Raw genomic sequence first — 20,311 nt, 5'->3', positions numbered from 1 at the left:
TGGGCACGGGGTGTGGAGCAGCGGGGCTGGGCAAGGGATGCGCTGATGATGATGCTCCAGAGATCTTGCAGCATTTGAAGTGGCACCTGCTGATTGGTGGGCTGGGCCAGGGTGACATCAGCAGTTGGCCCAGTGCAGTGGGAGGCACCTATAAAAGGCCCCGGTAGGAGCCTGGCCACTATCCCATCCTCCCGGGCCCTTTTAAATAGCCAGGCCTCTGAGCAGTTGAACACTTCCCCCGTTGGCAGTCCTACCCGCAGCTTCCACATCCAGTCATCTTCTTGTCTCTTCCATTCTATTGGTCACTGCTGCCTCTGTAACTGTCATAGACTTCCCTCCTAAGCTCCTGCCAAGGAATGCACCCCCCCCCAAGCCACACACTCTCTCCCCAATTCCCCCTCCAGCTCCCCTGTTTTTAGCTCTGTTTGCTGGCTCCTGTGCCGCAGCTTCTGCCATTTCCCTTTCAGGATCGTGGCATTAAGGATTTTTAAACTTAGTCTGGATCCCTGGAATAAACACTCTTTGTTTGCCCCGCTATAGTCACAGTTCACCTCTGAGTCACTTGACTTACTCTGCAATATAGTCAAAATGACTAGCTGTATTGCCAGAGGAAGGAAGCTGCTTTGTTGGCCTCAGCCAGTCTTCCTCTGAGCAGGCAGAGGCTGTAACAATGGCTGTACTGCGCTGGACGGCCAGCAGTTGTGCCAAGAACAATATCACTAGCATTTAGGTGATAGCATCCAGGGGAATCAAAAATTGAAACTTTTTATGAAACCCATTTGAAGCTTTACCAGAAGGGTGACTTACGGCTGTCTAATAACAACAGCCGGTTCAGCTGTTTTGATCCCCATATGGTAAAGCATGCTGCAAACTGACACAAACATTCTATAAAATCTCTGTCACAATTCTTGTTTCATAGAAATGTTTATCAAACAAATGGCAGCATGAAAGTATTTTTATAATCAGTTTCATCACTGAACAATTGAAGACATTTTCTTCCCATCTTGTTCTTGGAACAACTTAGTCTTTGTTTTATATTGGTGTCCTTGATCAGAAACAATTGGAAGAGGAGGAGGATATCTTAGATTTTTAGCCCTTTTCATTGCACGATCTCAGAGACTTTATTTTCTTTTATTTATTTGATTTATAGTAGTAGTTAGGTACCTCTCTAGTGCTCTGGGCACTTTTTGAAAAAAGAATATTTTACCAAATCCAAAAATAATAAAAATGTTATAAAGCTATTTATGGTATATCGTCACCTGAAATACTGTGTACAGTTCTGATCATACCTTCTGGAGAAATGACAGAGCTGAGATAGAAAGGGTGCAGAAATGGGTGTAGTGGATGATGAGATGCATGAAGATTAGAAGGCTTTAGGACTCAGTAATGTCTGCAGAATGCTCAGAGATCCTTGCAAGGAAAGTGCAATAGAAGTGTGAGACATTGTTTAATATTTGTATAAGAATAGTGTTCAGAGTACCCATTCTGTATTGGGGCCCCATCATGCTGGATAATAAGAACATAAGAACGGCCATACTGGGTCAGACCAAAGGTCCATCTTGCCCCGTATCCTGTCTTCCGACAGTGGCCAGTAGCAGGTGCCCCAGAGGGAATGAACAGAACAAAGCGATTCATCCCGTCGCCCATTTCCAGCTTCTGGCAAACAGAGGCTAGGGATACCATCCCTGCCCATCCTGGCTAATAATATATATATGATAACATTTAGACACAGTGTAATTAGAATGAACACAGCAAAGGCTGATAAATAACACAAGATGAAGGAAGAGGGCATACAAGGGCATCAGGAGAGTTACAAAAGCCAAAGGTCAAGTGAAACCTTTATTGGTACTTAGACATCCTGGCTCTTCTTTGGATTAAATAAAAATGGACTATACTAAAATATGAGGCCAAAGTCTAGAATGAGATAGTCCAGGTCAGAGGGCAGTCACAGAAAGCTAGCTTCTTTTCCTTTATGACGTCAATAGAGGTGTCTGGATTGAGTCCAGCATTTTAACAAAACATGTATTGGCAAAATAACACCTCCAGGAATCAGGACAAAGATTGCCTTTAGTGTTGGAAGGGGGTGCTAGGCTGGGAAGGAAGTGTGTGTTTGTGTGAGAGAGAGAGAGAAAGACACACACACACAAGTTAAAACTGAGAAGCAGATTTGCTTCCCAGCCTAGCACCCTTCCAGCACTAAAGATGATCTTGGTGTAACATATATAGTTTCTCTCTTTATTTATTCATTTACCACTCTTCAGTTAAAAAAAAAAGGTGCAGGGCATTTGATATCTTGAAAGAAAAGAAAATTGCAGCAGGCTGAAGACAACCATGGTGCAGTCATATGGGAGGCTGGGGAGGAGAAAGAAAAATGTCCTCAAGCTGAAAAGAGAGATGTTCAGATGCTTGGGGCAGCTGCCAAATCAGAAGAGCACAAAGGGCTCACCTCTCTCACAGCTCGTTCTAAAGCAGTGGTCTCCAACCTTTTTACGCTCAAGATCACTTTTTGAATTTAAGGGCAACCCAGGATCTACCCCGCCCCTTCCCCAAAGCCCCACCCTGTTCACTCCATCTCCCCCCCCCCCCGGTCGCTTGCTCGCTCCCCCCCACCCTCACTCATTTTCACCAGGCTGGGGCAGGGGGTTGGAGTGTGGGAGGGGGTGCAAGCTCTGGGCTGGGGCCGAGGGGTTCGCAGTGTGGGAGGGGGCTCCAGGCTGAGCCTGGGGCAGAGGGTTGGGGTGCAGGAAGGGTGAGGGGTGCAAGCTCAGGGAGGGGGTTTGGGTGCAGGAGGAGGTATGGGGTGCTGGCTCTGAGAGGGGGGTTGGGGTGCGGACTCCTGCCGTGCAGCACTTATCTCAGGCATCTCCCGGTTGGCAGTGCAGCGTGGCTAAGGCAGGCTCTCTGCCTGCCCTGGTCCCACACCACTCCCGGAAGGGGCCAACATGCCCCTGTGGCCCCTGAGGGGGCACGTGGCTCCGCATGCTGTCCCTCTCTGTAGGCACTGCTCCTTCATCTCCCATTGGCTACAGGTCCCCATTTTTAGCTGCCGGAAATCGTGATCGCCCAGTTGGTGCCCACTGTTCTAAAGGGAGCATGGAGGCAGGAATTAGTCCCAGTGCCAAACAGTAGAAGAAACTAAAGGCTCAATCCTGCTCAGGTAGAAGTCCCATTGACTAGTGGGAGCAAAAGGAGGCTCTAAATCAGGGGTTCTCAGCCTTTTTCTCTCTGAGGCCCCCCCTACAATGCAACAAAAACTCCAAGGCCCACCTGTGCCACAACAGTGGCTTTTCTGCATGTCCCATAGATCAAAAGCTGTATTAAACGGATTGTTGTACAGTTACACACACACACACACACATAAAATATATAAAAAGGGATAGTGATGATCAACAATTCTGTCAAGACGCGGGAGTATCTTTGACAAGCACATGCGCATGTCATGGTCAATGTTCATCCTGGTTTGGTACTTTGTTTTCATTGATGTCATGGCTGAAAATCGAGCTTTGCCAAAGGAGGTGGTACTAAAGGGGATCAAAACTTTCAGTGCTGCAGAAGAAGCAGTGATGTGTTCATCAGAACACTCACACCAAAATGTCTCCAGCAGCATTTCTTTGAACCTGGTTCTGAGGGAGCTGTCTGACGAAATGTCAGTGAGCTCTTCTAACAATTTTAATGGAATATCGGATGGGAGTTTAGCTTCAGTGTTCTCACTAGAGGGGTTTGTAGTTCACCTGTGTGTAGCAGCTTGTTCTGTTGTGAGTTTGGGGAAATAAGCATTAAATTTATTAAGCAGACCGGACAGATGCGCTGCTAGCTGAGGTTTAATTACGTCAAAGTCAGTGTTTCATTCCTGAATGAAAAAATGTAAGAGTTCAAACATATCAGTAGTGCCCCCACAGACACAAAGTTTCCAGCATTGTAGTTTTCTTTTGAATGCCTCAATTCTTTCATGCAGGGCAATAAAAGTAGTGTTCCCACCTTGCATAGTTTTATTCAGCTTATTCATTTCTCACTGAGTATGTCTGTGAGGTAACCCAACCACACATCATCTTTCAGCACTTTGGCAAATTCAGTTTTCTTATCAACTAAGAAAGTATATAACTCTTCCTTGAAATTAAATATACGGACAAGCATTCTGCCTTGAGACAGCCATCTCACCTCTGTAGGCATAAGCAAGGAATGGTGCTCTGCACCCACTTCCTCACAAAGTGCCGCAAAACACCTGGAGTTTTTTGCTCTGGATTTAATAAGCTTAACGAGTGTTACTGCTGTATTCAGAACACTGTAAAGACCTGGTTCAATATCTTTTGCAGCAAGCGCTTCTCAGTGTAAAAAGCAACATGTCCAAATAGTGCGAGGTGCAATAGCTTTTATTTTTTTCACAACACCAGAACGCTTTCCGGTCATTGCTGCGGCTCCATCAGTGCAGACCCGAATACAATTAGTCCAGCTGATTTCTGCTGAAATTATAAAATCATCTAACAGTTTGAAAATGTTGTCTGACTTTGTTGTTGTCTTGAGCTCTTTGCAGAACAAAAAGTCTTCCTTTATTTCCTTATTCACACATACACAGAGGTGAAAGTAAGCCGGTATGCCCAGGTACAGCATACCGGCAAGAGCCGGTGCACCGTACTGGGACAGCCCGGCTTCCCCAGAGGGGCGATTTAAAGGGCCTGGGGCTCCCAGCAGTGGGTGGAGCCCCAGGCCCTTTAAATTGTCTCCAGAGCCCCGCTGCTGGAGCCCTGGGATAGCAGCTGCAGGGCTCTGGCAGCTATTTAAAGGGCCTGGGGCTCCCCTGCTTCTACCGCCCGGGCCCTTTAAATAGCCACTCGAGCCCCGCTGCCGCTACTCCAGGGCTTTGGCGGCTATTTAAAGGACCGGGGTGGTAGAAGCAGGGGAGCCGCTTTAAAAAGCCCCCGGAGCCCTGGGGTAGCGGGGGCTCCAGGGGCTATTTAAAGGGCCAGGACTCCAGCTGCCTCTGCCGCCCTGGTCCTTTAAATAGCCCCTGGAGCCCCGCCACTTCCCCAGGGCTCTGGCAGCTATTTAAAGGGCCAGGGCGGTAGAAGAGGGGAGCCCCAGGCCCTTTAAATAGCCCCCGGAGCCCCGGGCTGCTGCTGCTACCCCGATGAGGGGGGGCACTTACCTTACAGGGTGGGCTGGGGCTGGCTCTGACCCCCCTCAACCCGACCCCTTCCACCCTAGGCCCCGCCCCTTTCGGGGGGCCAGAGCTGGCCCCAGAGTACCGGTAAGTCACTCGACTTACTTTCACCCCCGCACATAGGCAAGTAAATGGGACATTTCTGAACGTCTGTGGATTCATCTAGTTGTAGAGCAAAATCATTGTCATCCAGCCGATCAATACACTGAGAAACTGAGTCTTCTCCCCGCTCCCTGTCAGGCGAGGGAGAGGCAGCGCATTCAGGGGAGCAGGCAGAGCAGAAGTGAGGGGGAAGGGGGAGCGCAGGAAGTAACGGGGCAGAGGAACCGCTCCCCGCCCCAGCTCACCTCCGCTGCACTACCGCTGCCTCCCCCAGTGCGCCGCCGCTCGGCTTCTCCTCCCTCCCTCCCAGGCTTGCCGCGCAAAACAGCTGTTTCGCGCGGGGCAAGCCTGGGAGGGAGGGGGGAGAAGGGGAGCGGCGGCGCGTTCAGGGGAGCAGGTGGAGGCGGAGCGGAGGCGAGCTGGGGCGGCGGGGGCACATTTCTAGGGGCGGCATGGCCGGCGCCGGAATGCCGCCCCTAGACATGGGCCGCCCCAAGCACTGGCTTGTTTTGCTGGTGCCTAGAGCCGGCCATGGCCACGGCACCGGGGCTCGCAGCTCCTGGCTGTTGTCTCACCACAGCACCAGGGTTTGTGGCTTCAGCCCCACAGCTCCTAGCTGCTGCCGCACTGCAGCAGCAGGGTTTGAGGATTCAGGCCCGCAGCTCAGTGCTTCAGCCCCGCTGTGGCACCGGGGCTCAGGACTTAAGCCCGCAGCTCCCCGCAGCTGCCCTGCTGCGACATTAGGGCTCGAGGATTTAGTATGGGGCTCAGGATTGTAACACCGCAGCTCCCAGCTGCAGCCCCACCGTGGCACCAGGGCTCGGGGCTTCAGCTCTGTGGCTGTTGCCTGGAGAGGGACACTGGGGCTCCAGGCTTCAGCTTCAGCTGAAAGGGCTCATGGTTCCCAGGGGGCCGCAGACCCCCAGTTGAGACCTGCTGCTTTAAATCATGCTGACAATGACCAGAGCATCTTTGTGCCATAGAAGAAGCGGAATGTTAAATGTCCATCTCATACTACTAAGGACCATGGGAGACTGCACAATGCTGCGTGTCTCTTAACTGATTGGTTACAGTACAGATTTGCGCGGTCAGAGATGATTTCACACATTCTCCACATCCACATTGTGATCATTATTCCTTATTTGTAGAGCCCTAGTGTTTAGCTGGGCATTTTGGACAGAACTTAGGCCAAAGAGCTCACTATGTAGATAAACGACAGGAGGGGGCAGGGAACAACAAAGGCCATGTGAATTAGTCAAACGGGGAATGGTGATCGGGGGCATCTCTGTGGGGAGATCTATAGCTATTTGCACCTTTGACTACATCTTGGAGTGGTGGTGGTTAATAACTTAGAGAAAACAGTGTTTAGGGTTACTTTCATTAGTGTATTAGTTTTACTTAAAAGGTGTGAGGGAATTTCACATTTAAGATAAGACGGAACAGGCAGGGTCGAGAGACTTAATGCTTCCCATTTCTGTGGCACCTCTTGTCTGAGGATGTCAAAATATTTTATATATACTAATGATGTCCCTCAATGTGCTGTGAAGGAGGCACGTATAACCCCATTTTACAGCTGTGGAAACTGAGGGACAGAGATTGTGTCTTGCACAAGATCTCACAGCTGTGAATAGAGAGCACTACAGTATACTGGAGATGTCAGAAAAGGGAGTCTCCCCATGTCCATACTTCCCCTTGAATTTGGGGTCCTTTGCAGTTGCAGTTCATACTGATGTGGGAATGATCACAGTAGGGGAAATCCTAATACCATTAAAGTCAGCAGCAAAACTATCATTGACTTCAATGGGGCCAGGATTTCACTCACACACACACACACACACACACACACACACACACACACACACACACTTGTATTGCAAGGTTGCCTTTTTGTTCTGTTTGTATAGTGCTCAGCACCATGGGATTCCGGTCCATGACTAGGGCTCCCAAACACCTCAGTGATACAAATAATTAATAAAGCCAGTCTGTGGCTCCATGGCATGAGCAGTGACCTACAGTAGACTCCATCTGTGCTCTCCACATGCATAGGACTTCAGTTGGTCACCACTACGTCAAACTCAAACTGCTTCAAACAGGGGCAAGCCTAGAACAGGTAGAATGACTGTTGTAGTGAATTAGGTGTGTGCTGTAAACATGAGGACTTTTGTCCTCCAAAAACTAAAGTGCTGATCCTGTGCTAATGGTAATTAGAGAACTCATCTATCTCACTATATAGCTAACTAGATAGCTAGCTTTCCAATTGTGTCTAGGATCTCTAAATGAAGTTATTACTCTCAATAGTTCTGAATCCCTATAACATGCAAGTATGATCTGCTGTCTGTATAACAGAGGCATTTACCAGACAAGCTAAAATAATGACTCTTTAAACTCTACTCTTTCAATTCGAAATTTCAGGATCAAGTTTAAATCTTGATGTTGCCTTGATCCTTGTGCTGATGCAGGTTTGATTGTTTGAACTGAACATGAGGGGCTGTTTTTTATACTTACATTTAATATTTGCATTCCTCAATAAGTAGAATTCTTCTTGTCCAGGGGAAGTGTGTACTGTACTTGGGACCAGCATGACTTTATACAATCATAAGGACTGCTGTACCGTAACTGAGAAATGTTCCATCTAGTTAGAGGAGCTCTTACAATGGGCTGTTGCCTGATGTTTCAAAAGAAGACATGATGCGTAGTTAAGCACTGGAATGGGCTTCCAAGAAAGGTTGTGGAATCCCCATCATTGAAGGTTTTTAACACCAAGTTGTACAAACACATGTCAGGAATGGTCTTTCTTGGTTTACTTGGTCCAGCCTTAGCACAGTTCCTGGACTACATGACTTCTCAAGGTGTCTCCCAGCACTACATTTCTGTGATTCTATTATTCTATGCGTAGCATAATGTATCTACTTATGAAGTACTATACCACAGGGTCGGGGGAGCTCCATCTCCTGCCCCGCTCCCCCAGCTGGTGATCAGCGTATGCTCTAGAAGACTCTCAAACATTATAGCTTTTATCCTAGCAAATTAAACTGGAGATGTTGTGGCATTTCACTAATAGAGGAAGTTGGTCATCCACAAACTAACTCGACAGAAAGTTAAGAGTAGTGTAATAATCTGTGTAACAGAGCCTGTTACTGGCTGAGCTTGGAACTGTTCCTCCAGAGGCTTTGGTGAGCCTAGGAACCAGAAAGCTACCAGTTGATGTTTCAATATGTTTGGGGTGGGTTTTTTTCTTTCTTTCTTTCTGAATTGAGAAACTTCCCAATGCAGGATTCAGAGGCCTTATGTGGAGAATGTTTCCCTGAGATCTATCTGTGCACATAACTGGTCTAGGTAAGCTGACAGTCTCATTACTGCTTGCCTTACCCTCGCCTCCCTTTTCCTTTTGATTGTTCAATGACAGGATGCAGCAAGTGGGTGTATTAGGATGTTAAGCTCTTTAGGGCTGGGATCGTCTCTTACTCTGTATACACAGCGTCCAGCCCGCTGGGGCTCCAATCCTGATTGGGGCTTCTTTGTTACTGTAATGCAAATAATAATGTGTCAGGTCTCTTCTGTTATCTTCTAGGTTCTACCCCAGAGTGCCCGTGAGGCTCAGCTTATGCATTCTGTAAAATGGGTACAGTATTACTTCTCCATCTCACTGGGGTATAGAGGGTTCTTACTGAAGTGGTGTTTGTAAAGCCCTCTGAGAATCTCCTATGGAAGAACAACTATGGGCCTGAATTAATACCAGTGAAACCGATGAAAGTCTTTCCATGTACTTGAATACTAACTGGATCAGCTTCTATGAGTGTTGTTTTTATTTCTCACTATGGTAATGCTCGTTTTTTTTCAGAAGAAACAGGAAATGAATCAGGCCAACATTCGAGCTTTCTAAGAACCAATTACGATAATTTATTAGCTATTTATTAGATAATAGATAATTTATTTCCAGTCACCTTGGAAAAAACATCTATCAAAACATCTCAATATCCCCTTCTAATACACTAGGAAGGGTATTATTAAATATGCACAGTTGGAAGATCCCTTACAAAGGAATTCAGTCGGACTAGTAATGATTTCTTTATGGAGTTTTGCCTAGACCTGTTTTGAAAATCTGTTTGCCTGGATATTAAAGGGATATAAAACTCTTATAATTTCTAACACATGGATTTGTTTGTTTTTTGTGAAGAAAAATTGGTGCCCTGGGGCCTGGAAACCCATGGAAAATAGTAATGAGCTCTCAGCTAATTGTCATGCATAACCCTATCACTGGGGTGTGCAGGGATAATGTGAGGATTTAGGATCTTTACAACAAAATTGTTCATATGGTTCAATAAATAAAACCTTGTGAACGGTTTGGTTCTGAATTAACACATGGAAGAAAATGTGAAATAAACAAACTTTCCAATAATGTCATGGAATATCAGTACTTCATCCTTTGTGCCCCTGTCTGTCAGTCTCTCGTCGTTTCACATCTAATGATAGGGACAAACCATCCCGATGTGTTGAAAGAATAGTAAATATGGCAGGCGACCAGCTTGGCTTAACGGTGAAATCCTAGCGGATCTTAAACATAAAAAAGAAGCTTACAAGAAGTGGAAGGTTGGACATATGACCAGGGAAGAGTATAAAAATATTGCTCGGGCATGTAGGAATGAAATCAGGAGGGCCAAATCGCACCTGGAGCTGCAGCTAGCGAGAGATTTAAGAGTAACAAGAAGGGTTTCTTCAGGTATGTTGTCAACAAGAAGAAAGCCAAGGAAAGCGTGGGCCCCTTAATGAATGAGGGAGGCAACCTAGTGACAGAGGATGTGGAAAAAGCTAATGTACTCAATGCTTTTTTTGCCTCTGTCTTCACTAACAAGGTCAACTCCCAGACTGCTGCGCTGGGCATCACAACATGGGGAATAGATGGCCAGCCCTCTGTGGAGAAAGAGGTGGTTAGGGACTATTTAGAAAAGCTGGACGTGGCACAAGTCCATGGGGCCGGACGAGTTGCATCCGAGAGTGCTAAAGGAACTGGCGGCTGTGATTGCAGAGCCATTGGCCATTATCTTTGAAAACTCGTGGCGAACGGGGGAAGTCCCGGATGACTGGAAAAAGGCTAATGTAGTGCCAATCTTTAAAAAAGGGAAGAAGGAGGATCCTGGGAACTACAGGCCAGTCAGCCTCACTTCAGTCCCTGGAAAAATCATGGAGCAGGTCCTCAAAGAATCAATCCTGAAGCACTTACATGACAGGAAAGTGATCAGGAACAGTCAGCATGGATTCACCAAGGGAAGGTCATGCCTGACTAATCTAATTGCCTTCTGTGATGAGATTACTGGTTCTGTGGTTGAAGGGAAAGCAGTGGATGTATTGTATCTTGACTTTAGCAAAGCTTTTGACACAGTCTCCCACAGTATTCTTGCCAGCAAGTTAAAGAAGTATGGGCTGGATGAATGCACTATAAGGTGGGTAGAAAGTTGGCTAGATTGTTGGGCTCAACGGGTAGTGATCAATGGCTCCATGTCTAGTTGGCAGCCGGTATCAAGTGGAGTGCCCCAGGGGTCGGTCCTGGGGCCAGTTTTGTTCAATATCTTCATAAATGATCAGGAGGATGGTGTGGATTGCACTCTCAGCAAATTTGTGGATGATACTAAACTGGGAGGAGTGGTAGATACGCTGGAGGGCAGGGATAGGATACAGAGGGACCTAGACAAACTGGAGGATTGGGCCAAAAGAAATCTGATGAGGTTCAATAAACATAAGTGCAGGGTCCTGCACTTAGGATGGAAGAACCCAATGCACAGCTACAGACTAGGGACCGAATGGCTAGGCAGCAGTTCTGCGGAAAAGGACCTAGGGGTGACAGTGGACGAGAAGCTGGATATGAGTCAGCATTGTGCCCTTGTTGCCAAGAAGGCCAATAGCATTTTGGGATGTATAAGTAGGGGCATAGCAAGCAGATCGAGGGACGTGATCGTCCCCCTCTATTCGACATTGGTGAGGCCTCATCTGGAGTACTGTGTCCAGTTTTGGGCCCCATACTACAAGAAGGATGTGGATAAATTGGAAAGAGTCCAGCGAAGGGCAACAAAAATGATTAGGGGTCTGGAACACATGACTTATGAGGAGAGGCTGAGGGAACTGGGATTGTTTAGTCTGCAGAAGAGAAGAATGAGGGCGAATTTGATAGCTGCTTTCAACTACCTGAGAGGTGGTTCCAGAGAGGATGGTTCTAGACTATTCTCAGTGGTAGAAGAGGACAGGACAAGGAGTAATGGTCTCAAGTTGCAGTGGGGGAGGTTCAGGTTGGATATTAGGAAAAACTTTTTCACTAGGAGGGTGGTGAAACACTGGAATGTGTTGCCTAGGGAGGTGGTGGAATCTCCTTTCTTAGAAGTTTTTAAGGTCAGGCTTGACAAAGCCCTGGCTGGGATGATTTAATTGGGGATTGGTCCTGCTTTTGAGCAGGGGGTTGGACGAGATGACCTCCTGAGGTCCCTTCCAACCCTGATATTCTATGATTCTATGATATTCTGATCATGGAAATGCTTACTGTGGTGAGTTTGTAGGATCGAGCCCTTAGCCTGCAAGCACTTTGGGACAGGGACCTTCTCTTAATTTATAGGCCCAATTCTGTGCTCATTTACATCAACATAAATGAGGAATAACTGCACTGAAGTCTTTGGAGTTGCACTGCTGTGGAACTGGTGTAAACGAGAGCAGTATTTGGTCATGTGGTTGTAGCCCAACCAGATAAATCAAACTTGCACAAAGCAATAATTATTATTACAGCCCCAATGGCAGTTAATACACTTGATGCCATAATTAGATCAATAGATCTTACTGTAGTTAAATCCCCAGACTCCGATATTTGTACTAAAGATCTTTACAAAGCAAATGAAAAATTGAACTGCTTAATGATCATTTTTGAAAGTTCCTAGTTTCCATGGGAGAGGAAGGAGCAAACTGTATGACTGGATTAGAAACCAACAACTATTGCACCAGTTTGTAAAGAAGGGATGACCAGGAGCGTGGGATTTGAACCCAGAGAGAGAAAGTAAAAGGGATTTTGTAAATCATGGTCAACAAAAGGTTTGCACAACAATAATCAGTGGGAATGTGTCATGGGAAATTCTTCTGGGGTTTCAGAGGAGATCTCAAAACATGCCGAGGCAAGGCACCTGAAAATCCAGAAGCAACAAGTACTGTCTTTTTTTTTTTTTTAGTTTTTACTAAAAAATCAAAATGGCCAATACTCAACAAGATACAAGAAACCAGAGGGCGCTCATCCCTGTGTCCTTCGTGCTCCTTCGATCCATGTTATGCAAATAATATATCATGGGAAGTGGGTATAATATGCCAGGGGAGGCTAAGCCTCCCCTAAGTCAAGCCCTGGTCCTGCCCATGCTTCACCCTTTCCCCCAAGCTGACGAGAGCTCAGCTGTGGGCGGAGGCCAGTGGCCCGGGGCTGGGCCCGCGCTGGGGGCAGACAGCAATCTGGTGCTGGGGCTGGCCAGTGTTCTGTTGCTGGGGTTGGGGCTGGGGCTGGTGCTGCAGCTGGCCCGATGCTGGGGGCAGCCAGTAGCCCTGAGCGGTTCGACCGGGGCTCCTCCAATCTCGAGGGGGGGCGCTTGGGGCTCTGGCGGATGGGGGGCAGTAAGGAGGGGGCCTCCGGTGGAAGGGGCAGAGCTGTGTGGCTAGCCTCCCTGAAGGGGGGGCTCACACGCCACTCAGGCAATATATAATTAAAAAATACAATTCTTGTAGAGCAAGGGAGGGCTTGTGCAAGCCCCTCTGTGCCACTACAGCTTTTCCATAGAGCTCTGCAGGGAAAGGACTGGGGAGTGACAGGAGCTGTGCAAGGTGTGGTCGCCATCCCTCCCCCTTCCTGTGCATGATGAAGTGGTACTCTCCACCCACCTTTAGTTGGCTGGTGCAGAGTGGGTCAGAGGAGGGGGCCCCTTATGGAAAATGCTATTGACCATAGCAGAAAACAATAGCCTTTGAATTTATTATTTGAATTTAATAGAAATTTATTATTATTATTATTTTATTTAATTATTGCATGCACCTAGGTGCCCCAGTCATGGACCAAGACTCATTGTGCTAGGTGCTGTACAAATGGACCAAAAGGACAGTTCCTGCCCCAAGGAGCTTACAATCTAAGTATAGCCCTGCTACAGAATTTTATAGGTCCAAATACCTATGGAAAGGACGTTATTCTCTACAGGTTTTAAATAGCATCTATAGAACCCTATTAAATGTCGATGTAGAACCCAGTTGTTTTTAGTTCATTACATTCAGTAAGGCTTTCCCATAAGCTTGACCAAATAGTGGTTGCAGAGGAGTTTTGGCCACTCTTGCAGCCCATAGACTGGAACAGTATCACTACAGACCTGCTTGTGGGTAACAGGATGAATTCTGTCCCCATTGGATTGGGAAGGTAAATAAATTTCACCCATGTTCATTGCCAATCACATTGCTCTCATCAGACTAGGAAATTGCCATTCTGTGCCATGGTTCCTAAGCACTGGCCCATGGCTCCCTGCAACAGCAGAATCACTGGTCCTGCCACCCAAGCAGCCCCTGGACTGCTAGGTACTGTGAAAAGAAAAGGAGTACTTGTGGCACCTTAGAGACTAACCAATTTATTTGAGCATAAGCTTTCGTGAGCTACAGCTCACTTCATCGGATGCATACTGTGGAAACTAAAGAAGACATTATATACACAGAGACCATGAAACAATACCTCCTCCCACCCCACTCTCCTGCTGGTAATAGCTTATCTAAAGTGATCACTCTCCTTACAATGTGTATGATAATTAAGTTGAGCCATTTCCAGCACAAATCCAGGTTTTCTCACCTGCTACCTCCCCACACACACAAACTCACTCTCCTGCTGGTAATAGCCCATCCAAAGTGACCACTCTCTTTACAATAAAAAGAAAAGGAGTACTTGTGGCACCTTAGAGACTAACCAATTTATTTGAGCATGAGCTTTCGTGAGCTACAGCTCACTTCATCAGATGTTTACCGTGGAAACTGCAGCAGACTTTATATACACACAGGTTTCAGAGGAACAGCCGTGTTAGTCTGTATTCGCAAAAAGAAAAGGAGTACTTGTGGCACCTTAGAGACTAACCAATTTATTTGAGCATGAGCTTTCGTGAGCTACAGCTCACTTCATCAGATGTTTACCGTGGAAACTGCAGCAGACTTTATATACACACAGAAATCATGAAACAATACCTCCTCCCACCCCACTGTCCTGCTGGTAATAGCTTATCTAAAGTGATCAACAGGTGGGCCATTTCCAGCACAAATCCAGGTTTTCTCACCCTCCACCCCCCCACACAAATTTACTCTCCTGTTGGTGCTAGCCCATCCAAAGTGACAACTCTTTACATAATCAAGTCGGGCTATTTCCTGCATAGATCAAGGTTTTCTCACATCCCCCCCACCCCCATACACACACAAACTCACTCTCCTGCTGGTAATAGCTCATCTAAACTGACCATTCTCCAGGTTTAAATCCAAGTTAAACCAGAACATCTGGGGGGGGGGGTAGGAAAAAACAAGAGGAAACAGGCTACCTTGCATAATGACTTAGCCACTCCCAGTCTCTATTTAAGCCTAAATTAATAGTATCCAATTTGCAAATGAATTCCAATTCAGCAGTTTCTCGCTGGAGTCTGGATTTGAAGTTTTTTTGTTTTAAGATAGCGACCTTCATGTCTGTGATTGCGTGACCAGAGAGATTGAAGTGTTCTCCGACTGGTTTATGAATGTTATAATTCTTGACATCTGATTTGTGTCCATTTATTCTTTTACGTAGAGACTGTCCAGTTTGACCAATGTACATGGCAGAGGGGCATTGCTGGCACATGATGGCATATATCACATTGGTGGATGTGCAGGTGAACGAGCCTCTGATAGTGTGGCTGATGTTATTAGGCCCTGTGATGGTGTCCCCTGAATAGATATGTGGGCACAATTGGCAACGGGCTTTGTTGCAAGGATAAGTTCCTGGGTTAGTGGTTCTGTTGTGTGGTATGTGGTTGTTGGTGAGTAGGTATTGTTTCATGATTTCTGTGTGTATATAAAGTCTGCTGCAGTTTCCACGGTAAACATCTGATGAAGTGAGCTGTAGCTCACGAAAGCTCATGCTCAAATAAATTGGTTAGTCTCTAAGGTGCCACAAGTACTCCTTTTCTATATACACACAGAAATCATGAAACAATACCTCCTCCCACCCCACTGTCCTGCTGGTAATAGCTTATCTAAAGTGATCAACAGGTGGGCCATTTCCAGCACAAATCCAGGTTTTCTCACCCTCCACCCCCCCACACAAATTCACTCTCCTGCTGGTGCTAGCCCATCCAAAGTGACTATGTAAAGAGTTGTCACTTTGGATGGGCTAGCACCAGCAGGAGAGTGAATTTGTGTGGGGGGGTGGAGGGTGAGAAAACCTGGATTTGTGCTGGAAATGGCCCACCTGTTGATCACTTTAGATAAGCTATTACCAGCAGGACAGTGGGGTGGGAGGAGGTATTGTTTCATGATTTCTGTGTGTATATAAAGTCTGCTGCAGTTTCCACGGTAAACATCTGATGAAGTGAGCTGTAGCTCACGAAAGCTCATGCTCAAATAAATTGGTTAGTCTCTAAGGTGCCACAAGTACTCCTTTTCTTTTTGCGAATACAGACTAACACGGCTGTTCCTCTGAAACCTCTCTTTACAATGTGTATGATAATCAAGGTGGGCCATTTCCAGCACAAATCCAGGTTTTCTTACCCCCTCCCCCCGCACAAAACACACAAACTCACTCTCCTGCTGGTAAGAGCCCATCCAAAGCGACCACTCTCCCCACAATGTGCACGATAATCAAGGTGGGCCATTTCCAGCACAAATCCAGGTCTTCTCACCCCCCCACCTCCCCCCCACGCACACAAACTCACTCTCCTCCTGGTAATAGCTCATCCAAACTGACCACTCTACTGTGGGAATTAGTTGCACTGTAGGATACAGAGCTTTTGAAAGACAATGCAAATTAAGGCCTTGATCTAGAGAGGTGCTGAGCACCTACATCTGGCTTTGATTTTTAATGGGTATTGTAGGTGCTCAGTGGGGTGCATTGAAAACTGTGTTAAAATTGTGATTCATTACTTTAAATTCTCTGGGGTTTCTTGGTCCTGTTTGCAGTAAGGGGGCTCTGAAAGGAGGTGTGCAATCAGAGTCTGCTAAGCAGGCAGACAGCCTACATAAAGAGGAGTAACGTGCCTCTCTGTTCTAGGGAGCAGCCTGCTTTGTCTCTTTCTGTTTTGAAGTTCTTGTGTATTATCATTCTGGAGTCTAAAAAATAAAGTTATGTTTCATGGAAAAGTTCCAGCAAGAGCATTTTTATGTTTTTATCTAATGTCTCTGCATGCCCTCAACATAACACTTGGCTCCCTATAGGGTCAGACTCCAACAGCCTGATCCAGCTCCTGTTAAAGGCAGTAGGAGTGTTCCATTGACTTTAGTAGTAGTAAGATCAGGCCCTGTAGTTTTGCTGTAACTGACATTTTGTATCTTCCTTTTCCAGTCTTTGAAAATGGGGAATGGGATTCAGTTGCAATGAAGCTGCTATCTACTGGTTAAATGCCCTCTCAGATAAGAGAGGATGTGAACATAGACTCACAGACTAAGTCAGAAGGGACCATCATGATCATCTAAACATCTGAGGCTTACCTAGAGCTAGAATCTTCAGCAATACCCCCCACAACAAGTTTCCTTGTAATGTTGTGCTTTGCTAGTGGTTGGATTTTCCCATTTGTTTTTTGTTTTATTTTTCATGAAGTGATAGCCATCCACTACAATGATTCATTTTCCATATGTTTTGTAAAATGATCAGAATGCTTGTTGATTGGTTTTAGCTCTTTTAGGAAGTAGCTAGCTACATTAATTACCAATGATATCAACACAAGAAAAATGACCCATGCAATACGGCTTTTAGGCAGAACTCTTGAATCTCAAAAACAAAACAAAAATCCTCAGTGAATCAAAGCTTTTGATCCGGGACGTTGTCTGTTTCCAAGTTTATTCTGTGATGTATTAACTCGGTGCATAGAACCGTTTTACCAAGGGGTTCTTTGCACAGACCTACTTTTAGGCCTTCTAATAACCTTACTGGAGCAATGCTCCCAGAGGATTGGCAGCCTGGGTTTTATTCCCAGCTTTGCCATAGACTCCTCCTTGTGTGACTAAGGCCTTCCCTACATTGCAAACTTTTACTGCTGTAACTATAGGTAAAGCAGCAAATAACAAATGAAAAAACCCCAAACAAACAAACCCTAGTGTCGATGCAATTAGTCCAGTATAAAAGTTCCTATATCAGTATAGCATATTCTAGTTCAGTGAAGCAAAATAAGCTATACTGGTATAAAACACATTATACAGGTATAATTGTGTCTATGCTAGGGTTTTTACCGGCATAACTATATTGATTTTCAAAAAATCACACTCCTAACAGACATAGCTATGCCAGTAACTATACCCAGTTTGCTTCTAAAGGAGCAGCAGCCACTGGATTTCTTTGTTTCTAGGTTTGTCCCTTTCCCTCTGGGGATGAAATCAGCTGCTTTGCTCCCAAACCTTAATAAGTCCCTCCAAATGGATCACTCTGTTTGGGCATGTGGGTTTTTCAAGCCTTGCTTTAATGCTGAAATTTCTGCTGGCCTCTTTACTCCTCTGTATTTGTAGGAAATAGATGGCTTGAACTTGTGACTGTCTCTTTCTTTGCCATCCATTGTAGCTAAACTTTGACATTTGTAGTAGCTGTGAGCCTTTTCCCTGCTGTGCCACAATATTTTCATTGTAAAGCCCAGGACTGGCTTAGAGCTGGTGTCCAATGTTGATTTTATTCTCTATTATTTCAGAAGCCTCACAGGTTTGGAGAACAAATGTCAAAAGTACAAAGCAGAAAAATACACTTTTCTTCCTGTTGTAGTTGGGCAATATCAGGCACGCTTTTTGGGGAAATATTTTTTGGACTGCTCTCAGAAGATCTTAATCTCTTCCCATTGTTTTATAATGCGTTTTTTGCATATCCATCTGGAGTGCACTACTACTGTATAAACAGGGGTCAGAGGTGCTATTAGAACAGAGAAATGGTCTATCCAGTCCCGTGTCCTAGCTTAAAGTCTGTCCCATGGTAGCTCCTCCAGAGGAGTGTGCCAGACACACACGATTGTGGAAGAGCTCACCTCAGGTCCTCCCGTATTAAAGTTTCTATTTTTATTTCTATATCAGTGTCTACTTCTTTTTATTTTCAGTTGTACTAACCTATTTATTTACCATAATAAATGTGTGTAGAATTACAGTTTAGTCGATATTTAGCATTTAATGTAGAAGGACACCTTTTGCAAGTTCCTTGGGTGATATTTTTTTACTAAGATAGGCTCCTCTGCAGATTATTCTGAAGAGGGGTCACCGTGGTGGTAAGAGCAGACTATGATATATTCTGTTATTTAAATATGCCTTCGCCTTTCCTTCCTAGGGGATGGCCTTTACACTTGAAGAGAGGCTTCAACTTGGAATTCATGGTTTGCTTCCTCCATGCTTCTTGAGCCAAGATGTTCAAGTTCTCCGTGTCATGAAAAGCTACGAGACCAAATCCAGTGATCTAGACAAGTATGTTGAAAAAGTCTTCTCCATTTTCAATTTTTGGCTGGGACTGTGGTCTTTACAACCCGCATGGAGATGTGAGGATCCCATTTTAAGCCTTATGTGCTCAGAGCCCTTCTTCAGAATCACTGCTCTTCCAGCTAAGGATACTCTGTTAACTAACAGTTTGCCAGTTGTGTCTATTCTAGCCTGCCCATTATCTCCTCTGTTCACTCCAGTCGTCTCCCAAGGTCGATATGACACTACGCACAACATGATCGCTAACATAGTGGGTTCACTTAACTCTATCTGTCTATCAGCATGTTCAGAAAAATGCCTGATGGAAGAACAAAAAGAACCTGCCAGACGACAAGAGAAATGTAAAAATCCTATGCAGTGGTAAATATTTGCTTCTCCTCCTGTTCCTAACCCACCATCACTTTCAGTATAGCTCATAAGTAAGGTTAAGATTTTGTCACAATTACTTTTAGTAAAAGTCACAGACAGGTCATGGGCAATAAGCAAAAATTCACAGAAGCCCACGACCTGTCTGGGGGCGACTGACATCTTGAGCCTGACTGCTGTGGCAGGGGCTGACAGCTCTTCCATCCCCGCTACTGCAGGCGGTGGGGCTGAAGTTGAAGAAGTCACAGAGGTCCGTTAAAGTCACAGAATCTGTGACCTCCGTGACGAAATCGTATCCTTACTCATAAGAGTTACTGTGGGAAAATGTTAGGTGCATCTTTTCCCCAGTGGCTGTGTGTTTTGCTTTTACATCACTGTTGCTGGTCTGACGACTGAGAAACTCAGACAAATTGTACCCTGCTTTCTGGCTTAACACTTCTGCTGCACTGGCCCATCTTTACTTAGACTTAGGCACCAGTCTTGCATTGTGTAGCTTGCAGGCAGACTGCGATGACTATGAGGAGCCCAGCAGTTTGCCCACATGCTCTACTTTGCAGGATTAGGCCCTGAACATATAGTATGGTTAAGTTTGGACTTTTCCATTCTAAGTGGGTCCTTTCCAGTTGCTTAGAATTTTTTCAGACTTTCACTTTTCAGACAAATTCATTCTCAGCCCGGGAATCATTTTCAGGAAAGAAGAGAGTATAGGGGAGATGTTTTGACATAGCTCAAGCACATCAGCAAATCCCACATCCTACACACAAAAAAATATGTGATCATCTAAGACTGTGTCATGATGCATATGCACAGGTGGGCAAAGTTAAGGTTACAGAGGTGACCTAACTTTTTTTTTTTATTACCTCATTTTTAAAATTATTATTATTTTAGTGCTTTTTTTTTGGTATGGAATTTACCTATCCTCCTTCATTTTTAACACTAATATCTTCCCAGGCTCTTTCTAAGGGGATAGGCTGATTGGGGTATATAAGGTTTGAAGGCTGATGTGTGTTGAAGACTGTGGGTGGA

The 20,311-nt window shown here is 45.6% G+C and overlaps 1 protein-coding gene across 2 annotated transcripts in view; it reads left to right on the top strand.

Moving 5' to 3' along the window:
• The window catches only part of ME3 (malic enzyme 3), a 183,756-nt gene that overhangs the window by 72,070 nt on the left and 91,375 nt on the right, over positions 1–20,311 (top strand). For both annotated transcript variants that reach the window (XM_073336628.1, XM_073336618.1), the window contains one exon: positions 18,774–18,907. In XM_073336628.1, the coding sequence (XP_073192729.1) occupies positions 18,774–18,907 (134 nt within the window). The remainder of the gene's footprint in view (positions 1–18,773; positions 18,908–20,311) is intronic.

This window comes from Lepidochelys kempii, chromosome 1 (assembly GCF_965140265.1).
Source record: "Lepidochelys kempii isolate rLepKem1 chromosome 1, rLepKem1.hap2, whole genome shotgun sequence".
NCBI classification, from domain to species: domain Eukaryota; kingdom Metazoa; phylum Chordata; order Testudines; family Cheloniidae; genus Lepidochelys; species Lepidochelys kempii.
Note: the sequence above shows the minus strand (reverse complement) of the source record. Positions and strands in the feature narration are given on the sequence as shown.